This window comes from Rattus norvegicus, chromosome 8 (assembly GCF_036323735.1).
Source record: "Rattus norvegicus strain BN/NHsdMcwi chromosome 8, GRCr8, whole genome shotgun sequence".
Taxonomy (NCBI): domain Eukaryota; kingdom Metazoa; phylum Chordata; class Mammalia; order Rodentia; family Muridae; genus Rattus; species Rattus norvegicus.
The window spans coordinates 55,445,913-55,471,713 of record NC_086026.1 but is presented as its reverse complement, the minus strand read 5'-3'; the positions used below and the strand labels follow the sequence as shown (position 1 = coordinate 55,471,713).

The window sequence follows — 25,801 nt, the reverse complement described above, 5'->3', positions numbered from 1 at the left end:
TCTGGGTTGTTAGGTGTGAGCTTTGGCGAGCTCACATGCATGGATCTCAAACTGGTTAGGCTTTCCTGTGACGACGCATCCGTGAAACAGCCAGCAGCCCACACTGCCCCTGCTGAGAAGCCACAAGCTGATGTCACAAGATCCTGCGCTGGCGGCTTCAGCGCCAGAGTAAGAAAGAACACCTGTATGATTGTGGGAACTATCATAGCTATACCACTAGTGGCAAATTCTTGATCAGTGCCTTAGTAATGAATGCTGTGCCAAACGTTCCTAGTGTCCAGTTTATTAGTTTATCTAAACCACTTTTAATGGTATAAATACCTTTGGTGGGAAGTCTGGAACAGGCTTCCAGGTACCACTTAGGGGAAGTCAAACTCCATCCCTAGTATTGTGACTATGAAAATTTGATAGGTTTTTATCAAACCTGTACTGACCTTCTCACCTTTGGTATTGTCTCTCAAGAAAATGATGTGGAATCTTCCCAGTGAAGACGACATGGATTCAGCGACAAAGAAAAGAAAGCTAGGAAGATTCTAGCCTTTCTTCTATAGACTTAAGTGTTTGTGACTCACTTAACGCTCACAACTGTTTTTTCTTCATCTGGTGCTGAGGATTAAACCCAAGCCCTTTCACACATGGTAGGCAAGAGTTCTATAGGATAAATTCATCCCCACCCCTTTTTGAATGTTGAACACCTTACTAAATTAAATTGCCCAGGCTGCCCCTAAATTTGTTTCCCTTCTTCCCCAGTTTCCCAAGTAGCAGGACTATGTATAAACCATGACATGGCCATCAGTTTTATTAGCCTCCTTCATAGATGCTAAGTTTGTTTAAGTACAGGAACCCATACATCTTCATACTGCCCGGCTCTGGTTTTTGCTAGCAGGGGCCAACCACGGGTGCTGCAGGTTATCCAGTCTGATTTGTTTTGTCTCAAAACAGGGTTTCTCCACGTAGCCCAGGCTGTCCTGGAACTTGCTCTGTAGACCAGATTGGCCCAAAGACCCGCCTGCTTCTGCTGGGATTAAGGTATGTGCCACCCTGCTTTCCAGACTACTTTAAGATGCATGAGAACAGCTGGACTCCACACGTGTGCCGGGCTCAGAGCAGGCACGATGGTCTGTTGGAGTAACTGAAATGCTGCCTCTGACAGCCCAGTGACAGCAGCCACCTGAAGATTTGTTTGGGAAACTAATTTTTTTTCCTATTTTCTTTTCATTTAGACAGAATCTCACTATGGCTCAAGCTATCCTCCATGCTGGGACTGCAGGTGTGTGTGACTCAGTGTGACCCAACTTAGGCAGCTGGGCTCTAACACCATGGTATTCAGGAAGGACACAAATGCCGAGGCAGGTGTTGTTTAAAAGCCATCACTTTAATGTAAGCTCCTTTACCTGTGCCTGCCCTCAGTCATTCTTCTATGCTGAAAGTTAGCACTGCATAAGCCCAAAGCCAGCTGCAACTTGTATTTCGCTTCTCCACACTTCAGACTTCAAAGGTCCAGCACTGGAGGCCAGAGAGCTGACAGACAAAAGGTGATGGCAGACGCATGGTGTTTGTGGCGTTCTTCTCACACTGACTTAAAACCGCCAAAGGAAGGTCAAGAAGCACAGTAGGCCTGCAGCCGCATCATTGTCAGCTGCTAACCTCGTGTGCTTAGATTTCTAACTCAGGTGGTTTCCTCCTCACCACGGAGGAGGGCTTGAACACTCAGCCTTCTCCAACAGTAACAAAGAACCCTGCAGTGTGAGTGCCCTGCAGCTGGCCTGTGGGCTGCCCACTGCTACCGCTGTGGGGCCAGGTCTGCCTCATAGCCCTCTGTCTTCATGTCATTGAGGCCGAGCTCCTCATTTTGGTCAAAGGAGCGCTTGTACCGCTCTACCTTCATCTCCGGGTCATCTTCAGGTGCATACACGTTCTGCAGGGCCAAGGGGGACAATCAGCGCCCGTGCATCCCGCCATCCCCTCCACTGCTAACTCTCAATCTCCTAGAACTACGTAGGATTTGTGGGGTCTCTAGAGCCCATGACTACATAGTCTACAAAAGTGTGTGTGAGTGTGAGTGTCTGTGTGTGTGTGTGTGTGTGTCTGTGTGTGTGTGTGTGTACTAGTAGCAAACCCAAGCCACTGTACATGGTATACAAGTATTTAATCCCCCAGTTCTAATCACTTTTATATACGGGCCTTCCTATAAAAATGTAGCCAAAGCTGGTGATTGCTTATAATCCCAGCACTATGGAGACTGAAGCAGAAAGGTTCCAAGTTCAAAGCCAGCCAGGCTGCATAACAAAGACTTGTCTCAAAAAAAAAAAAAAAGAAAGAAAGAAAGAAAGAAAGAAAGAAAGAAAGAAAGAAAGAAAGAAAGGAGAGAGAGAAAAAAAAGGAAAAAAGGAAAGAAAATTAAAAAAGGTGGGTGTGGAAGAGAGAGAACTACAAGTCTTCATGATGTAAATACATTAGGCCAGTTTTGCCATGGCCATCGGCACTCATTAATACTAAAGTAAGGACCCAGGTTCAAGCCGAACACCTCAACCAACAACAAAGTTTTGCTGTATTTCATATATATCAATTGCTAGATGCCTGCTTGCCCAGTCAGCCTAATACTTCTCAGCTTTCCTGTCCTGACCTCCAGACAGGTCCCTATTGCTCCTTACTTCATAGTCAGAGATGCAGAACGGAAATCCAATGCTGAGGGCAAGAATAAGAACAAGACAAGCAGACCCAGGAAGAAAAGATCCCACTTTCTTATGCCTAGGGCGCTGAGCACGCCACCAGGCAGACACTACATATACTCTTGGCTCTTTCTTCACTCACACTATTTTATCTTAAGACAGAGTCCTGATAAATTGCACAGGCTGGTCTTGAACTTTCCATCCTCATGGTCTCCTGAGTACCTAAGATTGCAGGCTGGCACTAGGTCTGGCCTATTTGCCTTTGTTACACACACTTGAAATCCCACTACCACCCCCTTCCCCTTTCTTCCTTACCTTCCAAGTCCTGCCCAAAGTCCTAATTAAAGACTTAGAAGCCAGGCCTTCCTTGTTAAGGGCTAGCATGCAAATTCTTTTTTTTTTTTTTTTTTTGGTTCTTTTTTCTCGGAGCTGGGGACCGAACCCAGGGCCTTGCGCTTCCTAGGCAAGCGCTCTACCACTGAGCTAAATCCCCAACCCCGCATGCAAATTCTATTAAGTTCAGAAACTACATCTCCACAGATCCACGAGGAAGGCCTAACTAACATACCTGCAGGTAACTGTTTCCTGCTGGATCATTCATGATAAAGTGGGCTTTCATCTTGCCCTCGATGATCTACAGGAGAGAGGAGGACTTATCAGGTAACTCTTACAATGACCCTAGAAGGAAGGAGCTGAGGCTGCCAAACCAGAGGCAATCCAGGTTAGATTAGGGAAATTAGGATTACAGAAATGGCCTGGGGCCTCTTACCTGGCCCAACTTCTGGCTAAACTCCTGCAGTTTCTCTGACTGGTCAGGATTGGAGCTGTCGCCCAGCGTGAATGGGTTTTTGGTTACCTGCAGCACACAACAATTAAATTACCACAACACCGACTCTATGGGTCATTATGCTCAACCACAAACCAGGGGTGGGAGCAGTGGGCGCCCAGTCGGAGAAGCCAGGTCTCCATTTCCCACAATGCCTTGCTGACTTAGGGGAGGGGAGGAAGGTGGTAGAGAACAGGATAGAAGATGTTTGAGGCGGCTTTGCCAAGAAGGAAACTGACAATAGAAAATGGACTCCAGAAGAGTTCTTACAATATCTAATCCCAATGTGGAAAAGAAACACAATGTACAACCTACAAAGAGAAGCCAGGCACAGTTATACAGTAGCCTGCAGTACCAGCACATGGAAGGCTGAGGCAGGTGGACAGGGAACTCGAGGCTAGCCTCAACTACATGGCAAAGCCATCTCTCAAATAAATAAATAAAATAAACTTATAAGATCTAATAGAATTATGCACTACTGTTCAGAAAATACCGACAAGAAAAGTCTTCACATATTTACTATAGATGCCAAAAAGACCCTCTCCTATTTGTAATGAGATAAATGACTTAAGATCACAAAATAACGATACTGCCCCGCTGTTAGCCTTGAGAATTTCCATTAAAATTCCTATAAGCAACTTCTCTTCATAATCGATACTTCAATCTCTTGAGCCAGCTTTAAGGCAAAGAACCCCCAGTTATAAGCGGCAAAACTGAATTTTTCTTTTGGTAGGGGCAGCTGAGGTAGGGCCTCAATCTTCTTGCCCTAGCTTCTCAAGTGCTGGAACTGGAGGTCTGTGTCATTGTACTGGAGAAACTGTGTTATCCTCCCCTGCCAAAATGCTACAGAAGCTATATTCCACACCCTGCACTCACCAATTCTCGGATGTCTTTCAGCAGTCCTTCGAGAGTGGTGAACTTGCCCCCAAGTACAGCCATTCCCAGTTCAAACTCGAGCTCTGGGATTTCTACACTACAGGTCTCAGACTATAAGAAAAATTAAGAATTAAATCACAGGATGGCAGTCTAGCTTCATCCAAGAGCCCTTGTCTAGTATTACATAGCACCAGAAAGATGGACAGAGACAAACTGACTTAAACTAGGAACAAAGAAAGCCAACCAAATTAAAAACCAGTGACAGTTTGAGGACAAAGTTAGAAAGCTAGTTTACTAAAAAGCCAGGAACTCCCTCCCCCATCTGAACCAACACGAAACTAGCATAGTAAACTGAAACTGAGTCACAGGTCCAAGCTACCCGACCTAGTCATTAGGGCCAGAGAGGAGCCTATACAGTCAGTGGAAACTAAACGCAGCCAAGTCATTGCTCAGGAAGATTATGGCCACCTTCTGCGTCTGTAATCCCAATCATGGAGGGACTCCTGAGGGTCACTTGAGCCCAGGGGAGTTATGGGGTTCCTTGTGTTCTTAAACACTAAGAAGGTCATTCCCTCTAGATAGAAGCAGCTGTATGACGACAGCTATTTTCCAAGTAGGCCGCTACCTTGAGGAGGTCTCTGGTCATGTCTGAGGGATCTGTGATGTGGAGGGTAATCCTGGTACCCAAAGGTTCTACAGCTCCTCCAGACTTCACCTGCGGAAATGACGGTCAAGAGCAGCCCCAGAGAAGACCCCAGGCTTCACCTGGTACCAGAAAGACTTTGCTCGGCTTCCCACGCCAGCCTTCTAATCCAGCAAGGGCATCCATCGGTGATGGAAACAAAACACTTCAAGAGTCCACAGGGACACCGTGCTCAGCCCTGGGAGCACGCCAAATTGAGGCTGAATTGCCAAGAAACCCTGACTATACCTTAAAAAAACAAAAACAAAACTGGGACTGTCAGGGTTGAAGGAAACTTGTAGGCATTCCAGCCCATCACTGTTGGCTGTCCTGGTCTAAGAATTCAATCAGGGCTAGGTCGTAGCCCGCTGACAGAGCACTTGCCTAGTCTGCATGATGCCCCATGACAGCTTATGCCCATCCTCAAGTAGATCCACGAAGCTGGCGGACTGCTACCAAGGCGTTGCCCTTATGCCAATCTTCTTCCCCAGCAATGGAGCCCACCCACCTCATTAGTCCGATGCCCACACCTCTCACAGTTGGTGGCCATGATGATAACCTCTTTAAAGTGGGGGTTTGCTGTCCACTGTTCCCCCAACCAAAAGTAACTCTAATCCGCTTATTCTCAATTCGCTTGGGGAAGGAGGGCTTACAACCTACACAGCAGCCACCAATTGATTCCCGACGGCTCTCCAGTTCTTCACTGAGTCACTCACGATCTGTCTAACATTCAGGTCTCTAAGCAACCATAGCCCCTTCCACGAGGTCAGCTTTCCATCCATCTTGTAATCTTGTATTCCCGACTTCTCTCTAGGCTAATTCTCAGCTCCTTCAGTGTCTCCTCCCCAACACTAAGCACCCCCCACGCCCAAACGCCCAATGACAGCTTATGCCCATCCTCAAGTAGATCCACGAAGCTGGCGGACTGCTACCAAGGCGTTGCCCTTATGCCAATCTTCTTCCCCAGCAATGGAGCCCACCCACCTCATTAGTCCGATGCCCACACCTCTCACAGTTGGTGGCCATGATGATAACCTCTTTAAAGTGGGGGATTTCTGGAAGATGGAGTTAAAGAAGTCTCTGCTTCAAGGAGAGCAAAACCACTCCCTCTTCCACACAAAGAGATGTTGCCCAAGACTACAATAAACAGGTCTTGTGTTCACAAACATGAAGACCTGGCCACACCCAGAAGCCCAGGCATGTAGCATGTAGTCTCATCAAAGGTTCATCCTCACCACTGAGGATGAAGCACTGGCTTTCCCTGAAGGGAAGGCTCCCATCTGTAATATAATACTCATGCCTGAGTCGGCTGAAGAACAACCCAATTGATTGATGAAAGATACGGACAAGCTTCATGTTGGTCTGAGCGGGGGCGTTGCACTCTGGGCAGTTTGTGTTGAACTGGAGCACCTACAACATAATACAGGGCACAGACTGAGCACTCCCGCCCATTCGAGCTGAGACATTCCGCTGGTGGTTACCCACGTGAGCTGTGACAGTGACACACTGGATACTCATCAGACTCAACCCATAACCCCACTACGTGTTCCATGGGAGCCAACACCACGCACTTCGTTTCTAAGGTCTTCCTCTTCCGACTTCTCTTCTGGTGCTTCTGCCTAAAACAAGAGAGGCACAAACCACAAGTTGGCAGATAGACCTCAGCCTCCCCAACACCCTGCCATACCCAAAGAGGGAGAGGATGCCTTTGTTCCCTATAAGGTACCAACTCATAGGATGCACAGATAGAGAAGCCAAAGCAAATCCCCAGTCAAGGGAAAGACAGGGCTCAAGGCTGGGTTCCTGTGACTGACACCTGCTACACGGCGTTCACCATGAACCGTAATATGAGCTTACGATTCATGGTGAACTTGATGAGAGGCCCGTGACAGGATGCACTAGGTGGTGGTGGCAGCAATAGCAAAGTGACTTTAGTGACTTCAGGCAACCCAGAACACAGGACAAGTCCAGAGCACTCCTCTGACTCAGTCAGTCCACTTACTTGGAGCCCCAGCATCTCAGCTTGCTGTGGGGTCCGGTCGTAGTATGTGATCACCAAGGCGCTATCTTTTTGAGGAGCGTGTGGGTTTTCTACAAAGCTGTTTCCCGAGGGATCATCAATGATCTAACAGATAAGAGAGGAAAGAGAAAGCAAACTATATAGAACTTCCATCCAGGGGTTGGGGATTTAGCTCAGCGGTAGAGCGCTTGCCTAGCGAGCACAAGGCCCTGGGTTCGGTCCCCAGCTCCGAAAAAAAGAAAAAAAAAAAAAAAAAAGAACTTCCATCCAGTACCAGACCACACTAGAAAAATAATGGTCAGGTTTTTGTATTTTGAGACTGGGCTTCAGGGTAGCCCAGCCTGGCCTAGACCTTGCTATGAAGTCAAAGATGAGTCCAAACCCTTGCTTGATCTTCTTGCCTCCACTCGCCAAGCTCCGTGGTTACAGGCACCAGTCAGCGTCAATGGACTCCCCTCCCTCCTGACATTGAGAGCAGCTGCAGTCGCTCAGTACTTACCAGCGTGAACGGGGAAGCCATTTGCTTTAGGTCCTTCAGTTTGCCAATGAACTCATCAATTCTTTCGGCTATAGCACCTTCCATTGCCTACCAGGAACAGAATGAAAACTGAGGACTGGGCAGTACGCCTCATGCCCCAACCCTCTGACAGCTGCGTCACTTCTGTCAGATGCTTAAGATCCATCTTAAAACGGGAGCTCGGGGACCCAGATTTCACAGTGAGACACGAGAAGCACATCTGAAGTTTATAAATGATGCTGCCATGGAGGTGGGACTTATTTTCTTATTTATCCTGTCGCTTCACTGTTATCTCTGTCTCCATGGGGAGCTGTTGCTTCTGGCCTACAGACCCATCTGCCATCACGTATGAATCACACCCCACACAGGCACATGACAAGAAATAAATTCCTTCGAAAATCCAAATTCCGTTATGCCTCTCTAGCCAGTTAGAGACGACTGTCGGTATGTGCAATTATATTATTTCTATAACAATAAGTATTGATATAAAAGAATACTCAGGAAGCTGTAGATAACCCAAAGACTCTTCTAAGGTAACTTTACATTATCTGAAGCGAGGCATGAGTGTAAGGGAGGGTGTGGGGGGTGCGTACCAGGACACGGGACGGGACAGGACAACATGGAGAACTAGCTCCTGTATGTGCTCTGTCAAAAAGTTCCCCAGCATGTGGTCCGATGCAGTTTGAACTACATAGAAATCTGACTCTATTTGGGCACAAACTTTAATGACCCCTTGATTGCTACGATTGGATAAAAATCCCTGCTCATCCCTGCTCACCCGTCGTGTCGGCTGGTCCTGTTCCAGGCCCAAGATTGCGCGGCTTATGAGTCCTTCCACAGTGGTCAGAGCTTGTGAACGAAATGTACGACAAGTGAATGCTAGCGTGACCCTCAGCACTTTACCTCAACTCCGCAGGTCTTCTCTTCCTCATCAGTTCTATGTATATAAGTACATGTCACTGTCTCCAGATACACCAGAAGAGGGCATTGAATCCCTTTACAGATGGTTGTGAGCCACCATGTGGTTGCTGGGAATTGAACTCAGGACCTCTGGAAGAGCAGTCAGTGCTCTTAACCACTGAGCCATCTCTCCAGCTCCTCATCAGTTCTAAACCAAGCACACCACGGCCCGTCTTACTGGGACTCGAGAGTTTACTGTAACTTTCTACTCACATTAAAGCATGAAAAACCCATTATAAAAAAGTACATGGTCAAACACAAGCCACTAGGCCTGACCTGACACCAGGCTTTGCAAGAAAGTAGGAAACATTTCAGCCATGTGTGAACGGCTCTCATACCTGACATTAAAACTCACCTCCCTTCTGGCTGAAAGCTGGAATTTCAAAATCCAGCTCGGGGATCCTTGTGGTGGCTGAGTCTGTCTTCACCACTTCTCTGTTCATGTCCTGGACGGAAAGGAAACCGTTCTAGTGAAAGAGGTCAGCAATATAGCTTGGGAAGTAACCTGACCATCTCTCCATCAGATGCCAACCAGATGTTTCTCCTTCCCACCTTCCATTCAGAAGACGCCAGACTACTTCTAGAGAGTGCATATCGTGTCAGCTTGACTACCTACAAGGTAAGAACACCACCCACAAAGTCCTGCTCACTCATTCCATCACTCCCACAAAATTCGCAAAGCACATTCACCACTCAAAGCAGCTGAACAGAGGCCAGCACCACCGATACTACTGCCAAAGGAGGGCACTAAGGGCTTGGCCACAGGTCTGATGAAGTTCCGATGGTCCGGACTAGAGTAATTGTTCTCTCTGAAACCGTAGGGTACCTTCTCTGGTCTATGCTCACCTCTTGGCCCTTAACGGTCAAGGTGTAGCGCACTCCTTGGTCCTGGATCCTTCCTGCTGACTGGATCTCGGTGTTGTTCCAGCCACAGTGCTCACAGGAAAAGGAGCTCACGATTATTTCTCTAAAGAAGGGGATCTTAGTGAGCAGAAGTCGCGTCGTGCCCTAAGGAAGCAGAAGCAGAGTTGGGGAGAATGACTTCAACTAGTCTGCACCCTGTACGCCAGAGCTGCCTCTGGGTGCACGGCTGGGTGGTCCCTCGGCCTCAGACTCACGTTCCGGTAACAGTTCATGCACAGTGACTCGATCTCAGTGGGCTGCTGCTCCTCATCCTCGGCGCTGAGGGGCCGGAACAAAGGTCCGGTGTCTGATAACGCAGCCGCGGTGGGCGAGGGGCCGACGGCAGCCCCCGGAGGTCCGGGCTGCACAGCCCCGCTGGCCGACATTACCCCACGCGCTACTCGAGTGAAAGCTTCCGGCTTCCGTGGCCCCGCAGCCTCACTTCCTTCAGCCGCTGTTCCCGCCCCTTCTTAAAGAGGCCGCAGACCCTGCGCTTCCTAGGTCAGTCTCTGACAAAGATTTCCGGTTCCTGGGCTGTACTTCCGTGCCAGATAAGACCCGGCCGCTTGGATCCAATTCAGTGCTTGGCTTGCTGGTTGTGGTTCCTCCACACGGGCAGCCTGTTTGTCCCCAGGTCTATGTAAAATGGCCGAGGACAAGGGTACCGGCTTGCCTTGGCTGTACCCTCAAAACTGGCCAGACCTTGCCTGGGTCCCCGCTCCTGTTATCTAGCTTCTCCCCTCCCTGCCTTTTATCCACACCCCCCAGCTCCTCATTTCAGCCCTCTTAAGCACCGTCCCATAACACTAAATGCACACAGCCCTTCTTTTTACTGCTTCTCATCCCCACCGTATTCACTGTCTTATCTCTCCTTGTTTCCAAACAAAATACCCTACTTTATCGGTTTCTTTCATGTTTCCTTTCTAGCACTTCCTCTCCATGTCTTGGACCACACCCCAGTTCCATGACTGAAACTGGCTGTATCTCCAATATGGAGGATAATAATGTGTAGTTACGTGGAGCCCAGCTTCATACTGGATCTGAGGTGGGGAGGTATCAAGAATCCTGTGCAGGGCAGGCTGAGCTGGGAAGAAAGGGTGCTGGGCAGGGCAGAGAAATATAGGAAGAAGTGTTTGTGCTCCACACACACCCTCCACCCCCGACCCTGCTTTTCTCCCCTCTCACCCTTCCCCCAACACCATTCTTGTGTCTTTGCCAGATGATCTTTGATAGCTGAGTGAGTGTGTATACAAGAGAGTTAAGAGTTTTTAGGTCTCTGAGCGTGTTGTTAATCCTAGCACTTAGGAGACAGAGGCAAGTAGATTTCTAGTCATTTAAGACTAACCTTATTTATATAATGTGTCCCAGGCGCGCGCGCGTGTGTGTGTGTGTGTGTGTGTGTGTGTGTGTGTGTGTGAGAGAGAGAGAGAGAGAGAGAGAGAGAGAGAGAGAGAGAGAGAGAAGGCATGTAGAATCTGGAACACAGGACCAAGGGTAAGAGGATCAGGGCATGCTTCTCCAGTGACAGCATGCACACTGTCCTTTAATGGAACAAGACAGCCTACCCTACCCGCCAAACGTGACAGCTATTGTATAGCCAGGAGTCCTACGACAGAACTCACCCAGAGTGGAAAAGAGACAGAAAGGGCAAGCAAGGAGTATGAGTGGATGGTGGGTATGTTCTGGGGCGGAGGGAAGGCAGTTGCTCTCAGACATGGCCCAATGAGAGTCACACCAGACCAGCAAAGTTCCATCATGAGCGTCTATTTCATTCCAACCAAAAGTCAGTTCCATCCCGAGAATCAGGAGGTGGGGACTGCATGATGAAGAGGGCACACAGTTTGCTATGTACAGGGTTTTCAGAAGCCCTCACTGCAGAGGGCTCAGTTCCTTATTTGGGTTAGAGTTCTCTAAGGAAATAGGGGCTCTACCCCATCCCATCACTGATCCCCCAGCAGGACCACTGGCAGGGATGTACACACTCCATCATACGTGTCATGTTCTCCTGCTCTCTTCCAACAAAGGCTGTCATGACAACCCTGGGGAGACAGGAGTTCCCCTCTGTAGACCGACTATAACAGCGACCATCAGGCATGAAGTAATAGGAGCCGGGCTCCAGGTTGTAGTGACACAGGTTTCTAGCAACGGTCAAGTACTGGTTTGCAGTCAGTCTCCCCCGCACACCATCTCCCCACTCCCTTCACCCCACTCTTGCTCCTTAGGATCCCAAATGAGCACCAGAAGCTGTGTTTGCCAAACCTACTGAGTGTAATGCACCTGAGTGGGGGAGTTGAGGAGGCCGGACAGGTTGGGGCAGCAGCACCTTTGGTGGCCTCGCCAATAGTATGCAGGACCCTCCACCCTCTGCCTATTAGGCCATGCTGAAGGCTCAGGGTCCAGACAACGAGCTGCAGAGTTAACCTGAGTGACCCTCAGGGTTATTCTGACTATGGCCCTGGTCATGAAGGCCATAGGCAATATCTTCCCAGAGGTCGTCCAGCCGGCTCTGCAGTCTGCTCAGGGCCTTATTACTGTCTGAGTGTCCCAACTCTGGAGCGAAGGCGCTGTGGCTAGGCGGGGGTGGTGCCAGCTGGTGCTGGATTTCCTCGGTCTCCTGGTCAATGGCCTGAGTGAATGCAGCGATCTGCAGGTAGGTGTCATGTCGAAAAGCCTGGAGTCTCTGGCGGACCTCGTCAGAGAGAGCTTGAGGGTCCAGGGAGTCTCTGTTGTCTGCCCCGTCTGTGCTGACACGGATGAAGGTACTGAGCTCATCTCGCAGCTGATCTAGGTTGCGTTGGATGCTGGTGTGCAAGTCCTTCGCCTTACGTGTGAGTTTGTGGGACAGGGTCTGCACGCAGCGACTGAGTCTCGCGGGGCTGGCAACTGCGTGAGGAGCAACACTCCGGTGCAGCTCCTGCACATGGTGCCCAATTCCAGTCACCAAGCGTTCTGCATAAGGGTGGAAGAGTTCTTTGACTCGGTCCGTATGGTGCAGCACTCGACTTTGCATATCCTGCAGCAGGCTCATCGCCTCATCCACGCCCCCCAGGAGCTGGGCCTTGGTGCCTTTTCCCACCATGCGCAGCTGTTCTTGCAGATCCTGCACGCTCAGGCCTACCTGCTCCATCAGCTCGACCGTGTAGGGTTTCAACTGCTGCCTCAAGCCCTCCAGGTTCCAGCCGACCTGCTGGTGCTTTGCAGCCATGTAGGGCTCCAGGCGTGTGCTCACTTCCTCCAGCTCTTGCTGCAACTGCTTCCGAATGCCTTCTGGATCCTGTGCCAGCCGAGGAGGCTCCTTCCCAGGCTCTCTCAAGGGTCCCAGCTTTTCTAGGAAATTGTTCATATTGTAGAGGTCTTGCTCCAAGCTACCTTTCAGGCTCCTGGAGAAGGAGAAAGACAGAACCAGGCCATTAGACGGCTAGCCTTGAAATCTCCCTTGCCCTATCGCTGTAGGACACCAATACTCTGCAGAAACCAGGGCAGGAAGAATGGCTCCAGAGCTAGGGTCTTTAGTCCTGACCCCAACCAACTGCATCATTACATTCAGGGCACAAAAAGGCATTTGGCCTTACAGCACCATCCAAGAAGCTGTCACCCCATCCAAGAAGGTGTCATACGCATGCCAATAGTCACACCACCTTGCCATTCTATCCCTCAGTGGAGCTCTGTGTTAACTACGGAGCTGAGGAATCATTCCACAGTAGCGCTGTCTCGTACCCTCACAGCACCGTTGCCCAGGCTACTTACTCCTGTGCCAGCTTCTGCTGCTGGCCCATCATGCCTTTGCCCTGGCTGTTCTGGCCGAAGTACTCCCAGAAGCTCTTCCTCGCCTGTACAGTTGCAAACACTGCAGAGAGGATGAGACAGTTAAGAGCCAGGCCCCTCAGCCCATCCTCCATTCCAAGACCACACCCAAGTCAGCCGGAAGACCCACCTGAGAGGAGGGCGAGTGCCCAGGTGATGACGGCAGCCATGCTTTCCACGATGCTCTCTGAGAAGGAAGGTAGGTCAGGAGGAGAGACAAGGCAAGGGACTGGATCTGGGAAGCCTGTTCTGGGGCTGTCTGCCTCAAATCCTGACAACCCTTCCCCAGTGTGTAGCTCCAGAGAACTTAACTAGGCACTTGAGAGGGGAGGGTGGGACTGGAGGGAAGAGATGTCTTCCTCAGACAACCTCCTTACCTCTGTCACAAAGTAGCGAGCCTGGAACGCAGGCTGCCCTACAGAGATTACCCATCCACCTCAGTGCAGTCTAGCTCCCTTTGTTTGCCTGTCTTCCTGCTCCCAAGCCCATTTCAGGGCTGATAACCCGGCGGGCATTCTGTTAGCCGCCACCCTCACCCCACCCCCACCATCCCCGTGCCATGCAAGCTCACCTGCTCAATTCTGGGCACAGAGAGCAGACATTCTGTTTTATACGCTAGGCGTCAGGGAGTCTGACAAAAACTCCTCTGAGCAAACACCACGTGGAGGTTCAAAGAAGGATGACCTCAGCTGACTACTAGCACTCGCCTTTTTCCCTTTTCCTGGTGCTGTCGGGGTTAATAAGCTCCCCCAACCTCAGGAGGCTGCCCCAGTAGACAAGTGGCTCCCTGGAGCCTTTACTAAGAGTGGGCAGAACTCACAATCCTGTGACCACCAACCGCCCCACTTACTTGCTGACTGGCCTGCCAATAGACACTACTTGTTTGTCCACTAAGGGCCCTGCCTTTACTCAACTCCCCAGCCCCTTCTGCACTAGCCATCCAGCCAGAGGAACATTGTCCAGGGCTGGCTAGAGCCTGGGCTAGCCTTCCCTGTCCCACCATGGCCACTGTGACAGCCTGAGAAGAGTCAGTAATTACAGGGTTACAGACCCTCCTGTCTCTCCTGGATTGAGCTGGAGAAGCCAGGCCCAGTTGAAGATGGACGGGCAAGCTGCATCTGGGTCAGGGACTTTGGGTGTCAGGGGGTTAATCCCCTCAGGAGTCCTCCCCCACTGTCCGCCCCTCCTCTCCGGGCTTCTGAGGAGAGAAGCCTGGAAGCCCAAATGTTTCTCTTACAAGCTTCCTCCACACGCTCCCACACACATACCTGAGTGTTTCGTCCTTCCTCTTAAATGCCCCCAACCTTCAATCAGCACCCCTGCCTCCATCCACACATGGTCACGGTCGCTCTTCTCCTCAATTGCATTCAGAGCCTCCTACAGCTACAGTTCTCCTTCTTCCCTCCACCCTTTACCATGACCCAGTTCAGCCAGTCCCTGGGTCCCTGACTATTATAACACCTCATCTCCGCACAGAAGACTTTGCACTTGAAGCACATGGAATAGCTTCTGTTTTCCTGGATGAACCTGGGAAGGGTGAATGCAAGGCATCGCCACGCTTTCTTGTTTGCCAGCCCCTTATGGCTTTAGTGTTGACGTGTTTAGGATGGTTGGAAGTATATTTGTTTTATGATCTGTGCAAATGAAATCAGTTCTGATGACTAAAAAAAATGATCAAATGTTGGCAATTTCATGTAGTTCTACCTAACAGGTTCCATCCGTATGTGATTTAGCATGTCTAGTGCACCGCAGCATTCTTAGTGTGTGGATCTGTCTGTATGACAAAGGTGGGGTCGCTGAAAAGGCATCACATTGATGATGGCACTGCACAATGGGGAGCTAAAATATTAAACCAAAGTAATATAGAAAATGGAAAGGAAAGATCAAAGTGAGAGCGTCCTCCAGCCTTGCTTTGTCCAGAGAGAAGATAGGAACATTGATCGCCCCTTACTTTTTACGTCAGGCAGCATTATTAAAGTTTTAGAGAGGATCCATTAAATGAGTAGAAAAAAAGGATAACTTGCAAACTGGTAAGTGGGGGAGAGAGACTAAGTGTTGGGCTGGCCACTAGTAAAGGGTGCCAATTGATTGACAGATTGATCGATGCTCACCTCAACCTGTTCCTGAAAGCCCAATGAAAAACCACTGAAGGGCTCCCTTTAAAGAAGCAGAAGTCCACGAGGATAGAAAGGGAGACAAAAGCAGCAACATTCTGGAAAACGGTGAAACTTCTAGACCGCCAAATCGTAGTTACTGAAAACACATGAAATGATGGATTTTTGAACCGGCAATCCAGAAGGCCAAGAACCTGTTGGGTTTACTGTTCAGACTCCTCCCAAAGTTCAGAGACAGCAGCAACAGATCCTTCTGGAGGTACAGGAGACAGTGGCCCCAAAGGAGCAGTACGTGGCTCAAACTCTGTGGGAGAAGCAGCTGTCTCCTTCGGCTCTCCTTAGTAAAGTCACTGCCCCTCCACTAGGACAACGGAACACCAGATGCCTGTTTTCTAGATGTCTCTCCTCACGCCTAGGGTGGTGGCACACACCTTTAAACAGACAGAAGTCGGTTCTCTCTTCCATCACGTGGGATCCAAGTCAAGTCATCAGGCTGGACAGCAAATGCTGAGCCACTCCCACAAATATCTCTTCACATCCCAAATTCGTCAGTTGCCAAGAGTCTGGGGATACTAAAAGTGGTGACTCTTCACCTCCTAAAGACAGCAATGGAGCTGGAGAGATGACAAAGTGCTTAAGAGCACACTGTCTGCTCCTTCAGAGAACCCAGGCTCAATTCTCAGCACCTACATGGTAACTCACAACTGTCTGTGACTCCATTCCCTGGGCATCTGCGGGCACCAGGCACACATGAGGTGCACATATATGTGTGCAGGAAAAACATTACCAGGCATAGAATAAAATCGTGATTTTTTTTTAAATGGTGATGGGGAGGAAGAGTTAAGACAAGGTCTCTCTACATAGTCCTGGCTGACCCCGGAGCTCACTATGTAGACTAGGCTGGCCTTGAACTCATAAAGATCCACCTGCCTCTGCCTTCAGAGTGCTGGGATTAAAGGCATGTGCTACCACATCTGACTTATAATTGAAAAAAATTTAAAGACAAAATAAAATTTTTCCAACTAAAACAATTTGCTTGTGATTGCCTTACCCCGTGGTAAAATCTAGACTCATTCATGGTAGGAGAAGCAAAGCAGGAACTAGGACCAAGCCATCAACACACTGGCTTCCGGGGCATATGCCACTCAGGTCCACCATGTTATAGCGACATGATATGGCATGGTGAGTGATTTTCCTAGTCTCTTGTTTCATTCATGTTTGGAGATGTTAGTTTTGGGTAGATGCCTAGACATCAGAGTGTTGGATCAAGCACAAGTGTTGGATATTGTTTGATATTTCTCACTAAAGGAACTGTTCTGTTTTGTGAGTCTACAAACCCTGCAGGAAAGTGACTTTTGTTTGTCTGTTTGGCTCGTTTGGTTTTGCCTTACCTGCCTGGAGTGGTGGCACATGCCTGTAATCCCAGAGCTAGAGAGATGAAGGGGGGGGGGGGGTTCAGGAATTTGGGTCATCCTCAGCTACAAATCCAGTGTGAGGCCTGGGCCATGTGAGTCTGTCTCATACAGACACAGTAAAAAACAACCTCAAAACTGGGCTGGACGGGGCTGGAGAGATGGCTCAGCGGTTAAGAGCACCCGACTGCTCTTTCAGAGGTCATGAGTTCAATTCCCAGCAACCACATGGTGGCTCACAACCATCTGTAAAGAGATCCGATGCCCTCTTCTGGTGTATCTGAAGACAGCTACAGTGTACTTATATATAATAAATAAATAAATCTTAAAAAAAAAAAAAAAAACTGGGCTGGCAAGATGTCTCCGCTGGTAAAAGTGCTCCTGCGGAGCCTGACTATCTAAATTTGATCCTCAGGAACCCCCTGGGGACGGAGAAAACCAACCCCTACAAGCTGTCCCCTGATCTCCACATATGCACACTTGGCATGTGCACATGCATGCACACACACATCACATACATACACATACCATACGTACATACACATCACTCTCTCACACACACATACATCACACACACATGCACACACGTCACATACATACACATACCACACACACATACACATCACCCACACACATCCCATACATACCCATACCCCCCACATCATACACACACACATATCATATACATACACACACATATCATATACATACATATACCATATACCTCTCTCTCTCTCTCTCTCTCTCTCTCTCACACACACACACACACACACACACACACACATCACTAAATGAATATAACAAAAGCATGCCTGACAATCTGACACATGAGAAAATCTATTTTTATGTACTTCTGCCGTTCCTCCCACTATGGGTAAAACTGGCATATGTTCTTGTCTTACTGGTTATTTGACCTTCCTGTGACTGTTTTGCTCATCTCTTTGCTTTATTTTCCACTGAAAATCTTTTCTTTTATAGTCACGACGTTCATTTCTTATATAGTGATGATCTGACTCTTATGCGTGATTGCATCAGTTCCCTAGAGGACAAGAACTGATACCATGAAAAAATATAGTATTTATGCACCATGTATGTGATGTGTATGATTTCCTACAGACTTAGGCCCAACTGGCCTGACGATGGCTGTCTGCCAATGGAAGGCCAAGCATCCAGTAGTTGTTCAGTGCCTGAGGCTGAAGTCTCAACTGGTTGTCAGTAGATGCTGGAATCACAAACAAGTAGGCTCTAGTGCCAGTGAAGGGATGGACTGGCAAGCAAGGGCGAGCAGGCAAAGGGCAAAGCTTTCTCCTTCCTTGTCCTTAATATATGTGGCCATCAGAAGATGTGACTCAGGTTGAAGGTGGGTCTTCCCATTTCAAATGACTTAATTGAGAAAAGTCTCTCACAAATGCCAGCTGCTTGGGTTTTAGTTAATTCCGGTTGTAGTCAAGTTGACAACCAGAACCAGCCACCACAGTGATAAAAGATGCAAATCATCTTTTAGTCTCTTCTCTTTTTTTCTCCATTTATTGTGTGTGTGTGTGTGTGTGTGTGTGTGTGTGTGTGTGTGTGTGTACATCCCATGATGTGGAGGTTCGTGGACAGTCTTGGAGTCAGTTCTCTCCTTCCACTTCGTGGGTCCTGTGGATGGAATTTAGTTCATGGGAGCCAGCAAGCACCTCCCTGACTGAGGCAACTCCCCAGCCAGGTTTTCTTTTACTTTGCTTAATGTGGTTGTTTGTTGTTTGTCGTTTGTTTGTTATATAGAATGTTGCTTAGTATTTAGGCCATCAACTTTACCTTACACCATTTTGAACTTGGGAGTCAGAATTAGAACAAGACCCACTGCTTCCTGGTGTTAAAGGAGATTGCCCACTTTCTTCCTCAGGTACCAGTGTGAAGGGCTCCTTGAAGCTTTCTTTAATGGCGGCAATAGTCTAGATGCCCGGCATAGCCAGGCGTGGTGGCACATGCCTTTAATCCCAGCACACAGGAGGCAGAGAGGCATGCATGCATGTAAATGTCTGTGAATTTGAGGCCAGCCTGTTCTCTACATAGTGAGACCCCATCTTTTAAAAAAAAAAGGCAAACATGAGCAAAAATGGTGACATAAACTTTTAATTCCAGCACACGGGAGGCAGAAGTAGATGAGTCTCTGTCTCAAAAGAAAAAAAGAAAAAAAAATACAGAAGAAGCCACACATACATCTCAGGGATTGGCTGGACAATCCCACAGCTACCTCTGGAGTATAAAGCCACAAACTCTGTTGAAGACCTTTTCTTTGAGCAGAGATTCCCCAGGGACCCCTGCTCAGACAGGGCTGCCAGGGGACTTGTCCCCACAGCCATCCAGGCACCCGGAGTCCACTGCAGTGTGGTCCAAGTGGGCCTGGCTCCTGCTAGAGCTTTTGGCAGATCTTGGAGTCAGCCATGTGATAATAGTTTTGCAACACACAGAAGGGAGGGTTATGGGGTCACCAATGCTTCCACACAGATTTCGAGATCTGGGAGTGCAGGCAGGAGACAGTATATGGTAGCATCTGAATCTTGTAGCCCCCTGGGAGGGCAATGGTGAAACAGTGACAATGGGTGCCATGCTGCTGTGACTCCAGGAAGTCAGCGATGCCAGCAGTGGAATGTCTGCCAAGGAAAGCCACATCCCAAGCCCACATCATAGCACCACATGCCCTCAGTAGCAGACACAGGGTACAGGATCTGCTGTTTCCCCTGCTGGGGTTGGATCTTGCTTTGACCCCAGCCTCCATTTTTATGTGTCTCCCATTCCCTTTGGAACAGGGATATTTATGTCTCATCACATGGAAGTCTGTAACTTATATTTTTTATTTTTATTTCTATTCTTTCTTTTAAAAGATTTATTTATTTGTTTGTTTATAAGTACACTGTAGCTATCTTCAGACACACCAGAAGAGGGCATCAGATCTCATTACAGATGGTTGTGAGCCACCATGTGGTTGCTGGGATTTGAACTCAGGACCTCTGGAAGAACAGTCAGTGCTCTTAACCCCTGAGCCATCTCTCCAGCTTTTATTTCTATTCTTATAGTGCTCATTGCTAGGTATTGGCTGAGAGTGTCAGGACACTCTGGACTTGGGCTCTTGTACCATAGAACTGGTGAGAATTTGAGGACTTTAGGAAATATTCTGCAGGGTGGTGGTGGATCACACCTTTAATCCCAGCACTCAAGAGGCAGGGACAAGTGAATTTCTGAGTTCGAGGCCAGCCTGGTCTACAGAGCAAGTTCCAGGACAGCAAGGGTTACACAGAGAAACCCTGTCTTGAAACAAAGAAACAAGCAGCAATAAAAACAACAAAAAAGAAAGAAAGATGCTAAATACGTTTTGTGTTATGAGTTGTGGGCCTTTGTGGGGAGGTTAGGGGCAGACTATGAAATGTTTTTCCCCAAATTATGTTTTGTCTCCAGTCAGTGTACAGACGTTGCAGAGGTGGGGCTTCTGGGAAGTGACTGTGTCCCAGGGTACTGACTGAGTCAGTGGATCAATTCTCAGTCGGTTGTAATTTTCGGGATGTGGGACTTAGTTGTGGGTTGTGCCCGTGAAGGGTCTACCTGGTCCCCAATTCCTCTCTCTGTCTTTCTTCTTCTTGCACCTCTGAGGTGAGCATCCTTACTCCTCTTTCCTTCTTTCCATATTGCTCTGCTTACCAGAGTCCCAGAGACATAGAGCCCGTTGACCAGGCACTGAAATCCTGGAAACAGGAGCCCAGATCAATCCTCCCTCCCCTAGACCATTTCCTTGGACATTTCGTCAGAGCAATGAAAAAGCAAATTGGGTTGGGGAGATAACTCAGGCGGGTAAACATGAAGATTCCCAAAACTCATGTAAACCTGGACCAGTAGCCCATGTCTGTGGTCCCAGCAGAGCAGTGCTGAGGCGGAAAGCAGAGACTGGAGAGTCCCTGGAAGTTAGCTCAGGGGCCAGCTAGCCCTCAGCAACAGACAGGCTGTCTCAAACAAGATAGAAGGCAAGGACCAACAACTGCGATTGTTCCGGGACTTCTGCCTGTGTGTGGTACATGTGCATCCTCACTCTGCCTGTGTGTGGTACATGTGCATCCTTACTCACATACCTGAACATGCACATATGTGCACACATGCACACAAAGATTAAACAACAAAAAAGACATGTTCATTAATAAGCTGGAGGTGTAGCTCAGCTGTGGAGAGTTTGACTAGCAGGCACAAGCCCTTGCCTTTAATCCCCAGCACCACGGAAACTGGAGACGCTGGTGTACATCTATAGTCCTCAAACTTGGGAAGTGGAGGCAGAAGGGTCAGAATTTCAAGGTCTTCCTCAGCTATGCAGTGAGTTCAAGGCCAGCCTGGGATATATGGCCCTGTTGACTAACATGGGAACACAAATACGGTCAAAGGACAGAATGCTACTGAATATAAGAAGCAAAGGAACGGGCTGGAGAGGTGGCTCAGTGGTTAAGAGCACCCGACTGCTCTTCCAGAGGTCATGAGTTCAATTCCCAGCAACCACATGGTGGCTCACAACCATCTGTAAAGAGATCTGGTGTATCTGAAGACAGCTACAGTGTACTTATATATAATAAATAAATCTTAAAAAAAAGAAAACGTTAATATTAAAAAAAAAAAGCAAAGGAACGCCATGAACGATAGGAAATGCAGAGTGATTTGGCAGAAATTGGGCACGGACCACTGCCAGATTACACAGTTTGAGGCCACAGAGCTGAGCTGAAAAGTTAGAATGTTGCAACTCCTCAGGTCTTTGCCCCCATTTGTAAAATGAAGGTAAGACCTTTTAACTGGTGTGGTCAGGGAGCACATCTTTAATCCCAGCACTCGAGACGCAGAGACAGGTGGATTTCTGTAAATTCATGGCCAGCCTGCCTGCTCTACAGAGCGAGTTCCAGGACAGCCAAGTGTGGGAACAGAGGCTGGGAAACGGGGGCAAAGTGAAAGCAGAGCCCACAAAGATTCCCTGGGATTTGAACTCTGGAAACAAGCACGGGCTCCAGATCTAACTTTATTGCTTAGTACACTAAGCTTATATGCTGTTTTTCAGCCAATTAGGATACGTTTACATATTTGAGGGCAAATCTGGGCGCAACATGTGCTGTTTAGCTAAATCTGACTGTCTGCCCATGAGCCCGTAGGGGAGGGACCTGTCATCCATCGGGGAGATTTCTGTGAAGACAGGGGAAGAAGCCACCACTCTGCCCTCTGGTCCTTTGAGTTGTCTCACAGGTATGCGGGACGAAACCTATGGCCCTTCGCTTTCCTTCTCAGATGGCCTTGTGGGGCACCAATGGGAGGAGAGGTCCTTGGTCCTGTCAAGGCTTGATGCCCCAGTGTAGGGGAATGTCAGGGCAGGGAGGTGGGAGGGAGTGGGGAGGCAGGCGGGTGGAGGAGCACCCTCATAGAAGCAGGAGAAGGGGGTGGGATAGTGGGTTTCTGGAGGGGAAACCAGGAAAGGGGATAACATTTGAAATGTAAATTTAAAAAATAGCCAATAAGTGCTCGCTTCGGCAGCACATATACTAAAAAAAAAAATAGCCAATAAAAGGAAAAAAATGAAACGGGGGCTGGAGAGATGGCTCAGCGGTTAAGAGCAGTGACTGTTCTTCCGGAGGTCCTGAGTTCAAATCCCAGCAACCACATGGTGGCTCACAACCATCTGTAATGAGACCTGATGCCCTCTTCTGGTGTGTCTGACGACAGCTACAGTGTACTTATATATAATAAATAAATTAAATCTTTAAAAAAAATGAAACAAAGATTTATTTTATTTATTTTTAATTAATTTATTACTTTGGTATTTTGAGACAGGATTTCACGCAGCCCAGGCTGACCTGGAGCTCACTTGTAAACCAGGCAGGCCTCAAGTTCACAGAGATCCGCTTGCCTGTGCCTCCCGAGTGCAGGATTAAAGATGCACACACCGGTGCCTGGCAAGATGTGTTTACTTTTATTTGATATGTATGGGTGTTTCGTCTATATGTACGTGAGTGCACTGTGCATGTATCTGCAACCAGAAGAGAGTATCGGAGCCCTGGAACTGGAGTTGGTTGTAAACCCTCTGGGTGCAAGTCACTCACTGTGGCCACATCCCTGGGTGGAAAAGAGGCTCCGCCCCCTGCAGGCCAGTGAGAGAGAAGAGCAGAGATAAATATGGAGTTCGGGGAGGAATAGAATAGGTGTAAGTGGGTTTTCCCCTTGGACTAAAAGATCACTGAAGGAAGCCCCAGGAAGAAGAGTCTTTTGAGGAGCAGGATGTGGAGTTCCCAGTAGATATGAAAGTCACATATGGGACAGCATGGGCAGAGGGAACCGGACCTAAGACACATGCCTCGAACGGAGGCCCCGCCTTTCTGGTATATACAAGAGTAGCAGAAATGGAGGCCCTGGAGGAAGCCAGGAGGGGAAGGCCCAGTCCACAAAGGAATTTGTTATAAGGGGGCAGTGGAAACAGGAAGGGGAGCCCTTAGGGTATGGGAGGGGTCCCTTGCACCCAGGAGTTATGTAATACACTGTGGATTTGGGTGAGAAGTGTCAGACACGCCCAGAGCCTAAGAAATCAAGCACTGTCACAGAGGCCAACATGGCTGAAAATGGAAGGACACATGTTACCGTGTCTTGGAGAGTCATAAGACACAACCCCCAGTCAGTGTACCAGAAAAGACGTTTAACTAGAGTGACGGGGGTTGGGGATTTAGCTCAGTGGTAGAGCGCTTGCCTAGCAAGCACAAGGCCCTGGGTTCGGTCCCCAGCTCTGGAAAAAAAAAAGAAAAACAAAACAAAAAAAAAAACAAAAACAAACAACAACAACAAAAAAAAACAAAAAAAAAAAAACTAGAGTGACAAGAAGCAGCGGGAAAGGTGGCCCAGGTCTTCCAGTCTTCCCGAGTCTGGCACCAAGAGCACTGGAGAAAACCGACGGACAGTCTCCTTCACAGAGCACTCATGGTGTATCTCTCAGTACTCAAGCCAACACTCCAAGGCAGAGGTTTCTCTCTACAGGGAAACCGGAGTTCAAGGAGATGTCAGCTCCTGTTCAAGGTCTTATCCTGGGTCAATTTCAGGCCTATGGCCTCTGTGTCCAGTTCAGCTCAATGCCTTGTGCTCAGAGGCTAATCAAGAACTCAGCTCCTACCCAAAGCAACAGCGGAAGCATCTACACTTCTCAGTGGGAGAAGCCGGTGCTCAGGATGAAGCCTGGTACCTTCTCATTGTCCCATGATGTTTATGATTGAGGGGAGAAGACTGTTGGAGACACATGCTAACTGATGTGAATACAGGAAAAGAAGCCCAGGGCCAACAGAGGCTAGCCAGCCAAGTCACCATACAGCTACCAAGTCACCCTGAGAGTGAGGCTGCCCTCTTGTCCCGTATCCTCCTCAGTCTCCTACCTCCCTCAAACTCCTCATAGTCAGAGGTAAATCTAGCTACTGATAGGACACCAAGTTCTCAGGCCTCCAAACATGCCTTAGTGAAGTGACCTGTCCGCCCTTAGAGACCATGGTCCACAGAGTCTGTGAAGTGACCTTAGCCTGATGTTTATGCCAGTGACACCTGTTGATGGCGCAACGCTAGGTGGGGCCAATGACGTGGACTGATACCACAAGATGTACCCAGCACGATGAGTAAACAGCGTGCCAATGTGCCAGACAAGATAAATGTTGTTTATTTGTGCTGCTTGTCTTTAGAGAGACCCCTGTGCACCGTCAGAGATCCCAGGCTCCAGGAAATGAATACCGAGAGAGATGTCGGTGGAGACCAAGGCGGAGGAAGAGAGAGGAGAATCTGAGGGCCAGAGACCATGACAGGACAGCAGAAGATCATGAGCTGGTTAAAAACCCACAATCACAGAGGCAGTAAGAGGTGCCAAGGGTGTAGGACCCGACCTTCACACTGGCTCCGGGTTTCCTGGAATCCTGGGAATGGGATGGTTCAGCCAGTTATACAATTATCATAACCAGAAAGAAGCCAGGCCAGATTCACAGAAGAGGCCTTCACCAAATAGCACAAAAGAAAGAGCTGGCAGGGTGTTTATTTGTTTTTTATTTATTTGGACGAGGTGTCGCCATGTAGCCCTGGCTGACCTGAAACCCGCTATGTTGACCAGGCTGGCTTCAAACTCACAGGGATCTGCTTGCCTCTGCTTGCCGAGTGCTGGGACTAAAGCCAGGAGCCACCACTGCGCACAGCTCGTTGTGATTTATAAGACAAGGTTCCACAAGGTTGCCCTTGGATTCAAGGGACCCTCCTGCCTCTGTCTGGAGGTTCTTCAGAGTCATGGAGCTGGGAATGTGTCTCACTTGATAGAGTGTTTGCCTGGCAGACAAGCAGTCCTGGGTTCAGTACAGCACACTACCATAAAAGGCCACTGGCTCGGGGCATAGAGCCAGTCCAGGATGATCAAACTTGGGTTCAGTCCCTAGTAGACTGCACAGCAGAAACAAACAACAACAGAGAACTGAGCCAGCCTTACCGACAAGCGCCAGGTGGCCCGATACAATCCATAGGTAGAAGTCAACAGGGCACTTTGGGCACATACAGTCTGTCTTCCACAACAGCTCCTTGATCACACAGGTCAGCCTCCTACAGACAGGAGAGACAGCTCAGTGGGTAAGAGCACTGGTTGCTCTTTGAGAGGACCCATGTGTTGTTGTAAAAATATCAAAAATATAAAAAGTATGGCTGTCTTTTACCTCACTAGGTTCACCACCGTGATGCCCCAAGACGTCTGCTGGATATCTTAAGTCTCAGTCAGCAAAGCCTCTCACCCGTTTTGCTCCATCCCATACCACACTGCCAAAGGCCTCTCTCTGAGCCTGGCAGCAATCTCTCTACCCATCCAGTTCCCAAGGCAGATTTCCATGCCAGAAACATTCATCCCAACTCTGTGGCGACCCAGACCAGCCGCTGCACACTTTCTTACACTTAAATCGCTACATGAAAGAACACACAACACAAGAACCTTTGGCCCAATTGATAAGATATAATTGCTCA

The 25,801-nt window shown here is 48.7% G+C and overlaps 2 protein-coding genes and 1 long non-coding RNA gene across 6 annotated transcripts; 1 reads left to right on the top strand and 2 right to left on the bottom strand.

Annotated features, from left to right (window-relative positions):
• Positions 1-29: 29 nt before the first annotated feature.
• Positions 30-1,354, top strand: LOC134480162 (uncharacterized). Of its 2 annotated transcripts, XR_010054371.1 has the most exons (4): positions 30-168; positions 463-638; positions 943-1,029; positions 1,224-1,354. It is a non-coding gene; the product is annotated as an uncharacterized LOC134480162 (long non-coding RNA). The 2 variants fall into 2 exon arrangements; XR_010054370.1 differs by lacking the exon at positions 1,224-1,354 and having other exon boundaries at positions 943-1,220.
• Zpr1 (ZPR1 zinc finger) lies at positions 301-9,875 on the bottom strand. Its single transcript, NM_001137646.1, has 14 exons — positions 9,672-9,875; positions 9,400-9,561; positions 8,909-8,999; positions 8,372-8,442; positions 7,576-7,662; positions 7,059-7,181; positions 6,628-6,675; positions 6,400-6,466; positions 6,041-6,111; positions 5,000-5,089; positions 4,375-4,485; positions 3,442-3,528; positions 3,241-3,306; positions 301-1,918 (listed from the first exon to the last, which is right to left on the bottom strand). Exons 1-14 carry the CDS (start codon positions 9,840-9,842, stop codon positions 1,784-1,786), a joined length of 1,380 nt encoding a protein of 459 aa, NP_001131118.1. The 5' UTR covers positions 9,843-9,875; the 3' UTR covers positions 301-1,783.
• A 1,329-nt stretch (positions 9,876-11,204) lies between these two features.
• On the bottom strand, positions 11,205-25,385 carry Apoa5 (apolipoprotein A5). Of its 3 annotated transcripts, none has more exons than XM_063264800.1 (4): positions 25,281-25,385; positions 13,391-13,447; positions 13,204-13,303; positions 11,205-12,836 (listed from the first exon to the last, which is right to left on the bottom strand). In XM_063264800.1, the coding sequence occupies exons 1-4, from the start codon at positions 25,342-25,344 to the stop codon at positions 11,873-11,875; spliced, it is 1,185 nt and encodes a 394-aa protein (XP_063120870.1). In that variant the 5' UTR covers positions 25,345-25,385; the 3' UTR covers positions 11,205-11,872. The 3 variants fall into 3 exon arrangements, with proteins under 3 accessions (XP_063120870.1, NP_001264193.1, NP_542143.1); NM_001277264.1 differs by lacking the exon at positions 25,281-25,385 and adding an exon at positions 13,832-13,843; NM_080576.2 differs by lacking the exon at positions 25,281-25,385 and adding an exon at positions 13,638-13,689.
• Positions 25,386-25,801: the final 416 nt, after the last annotated feature.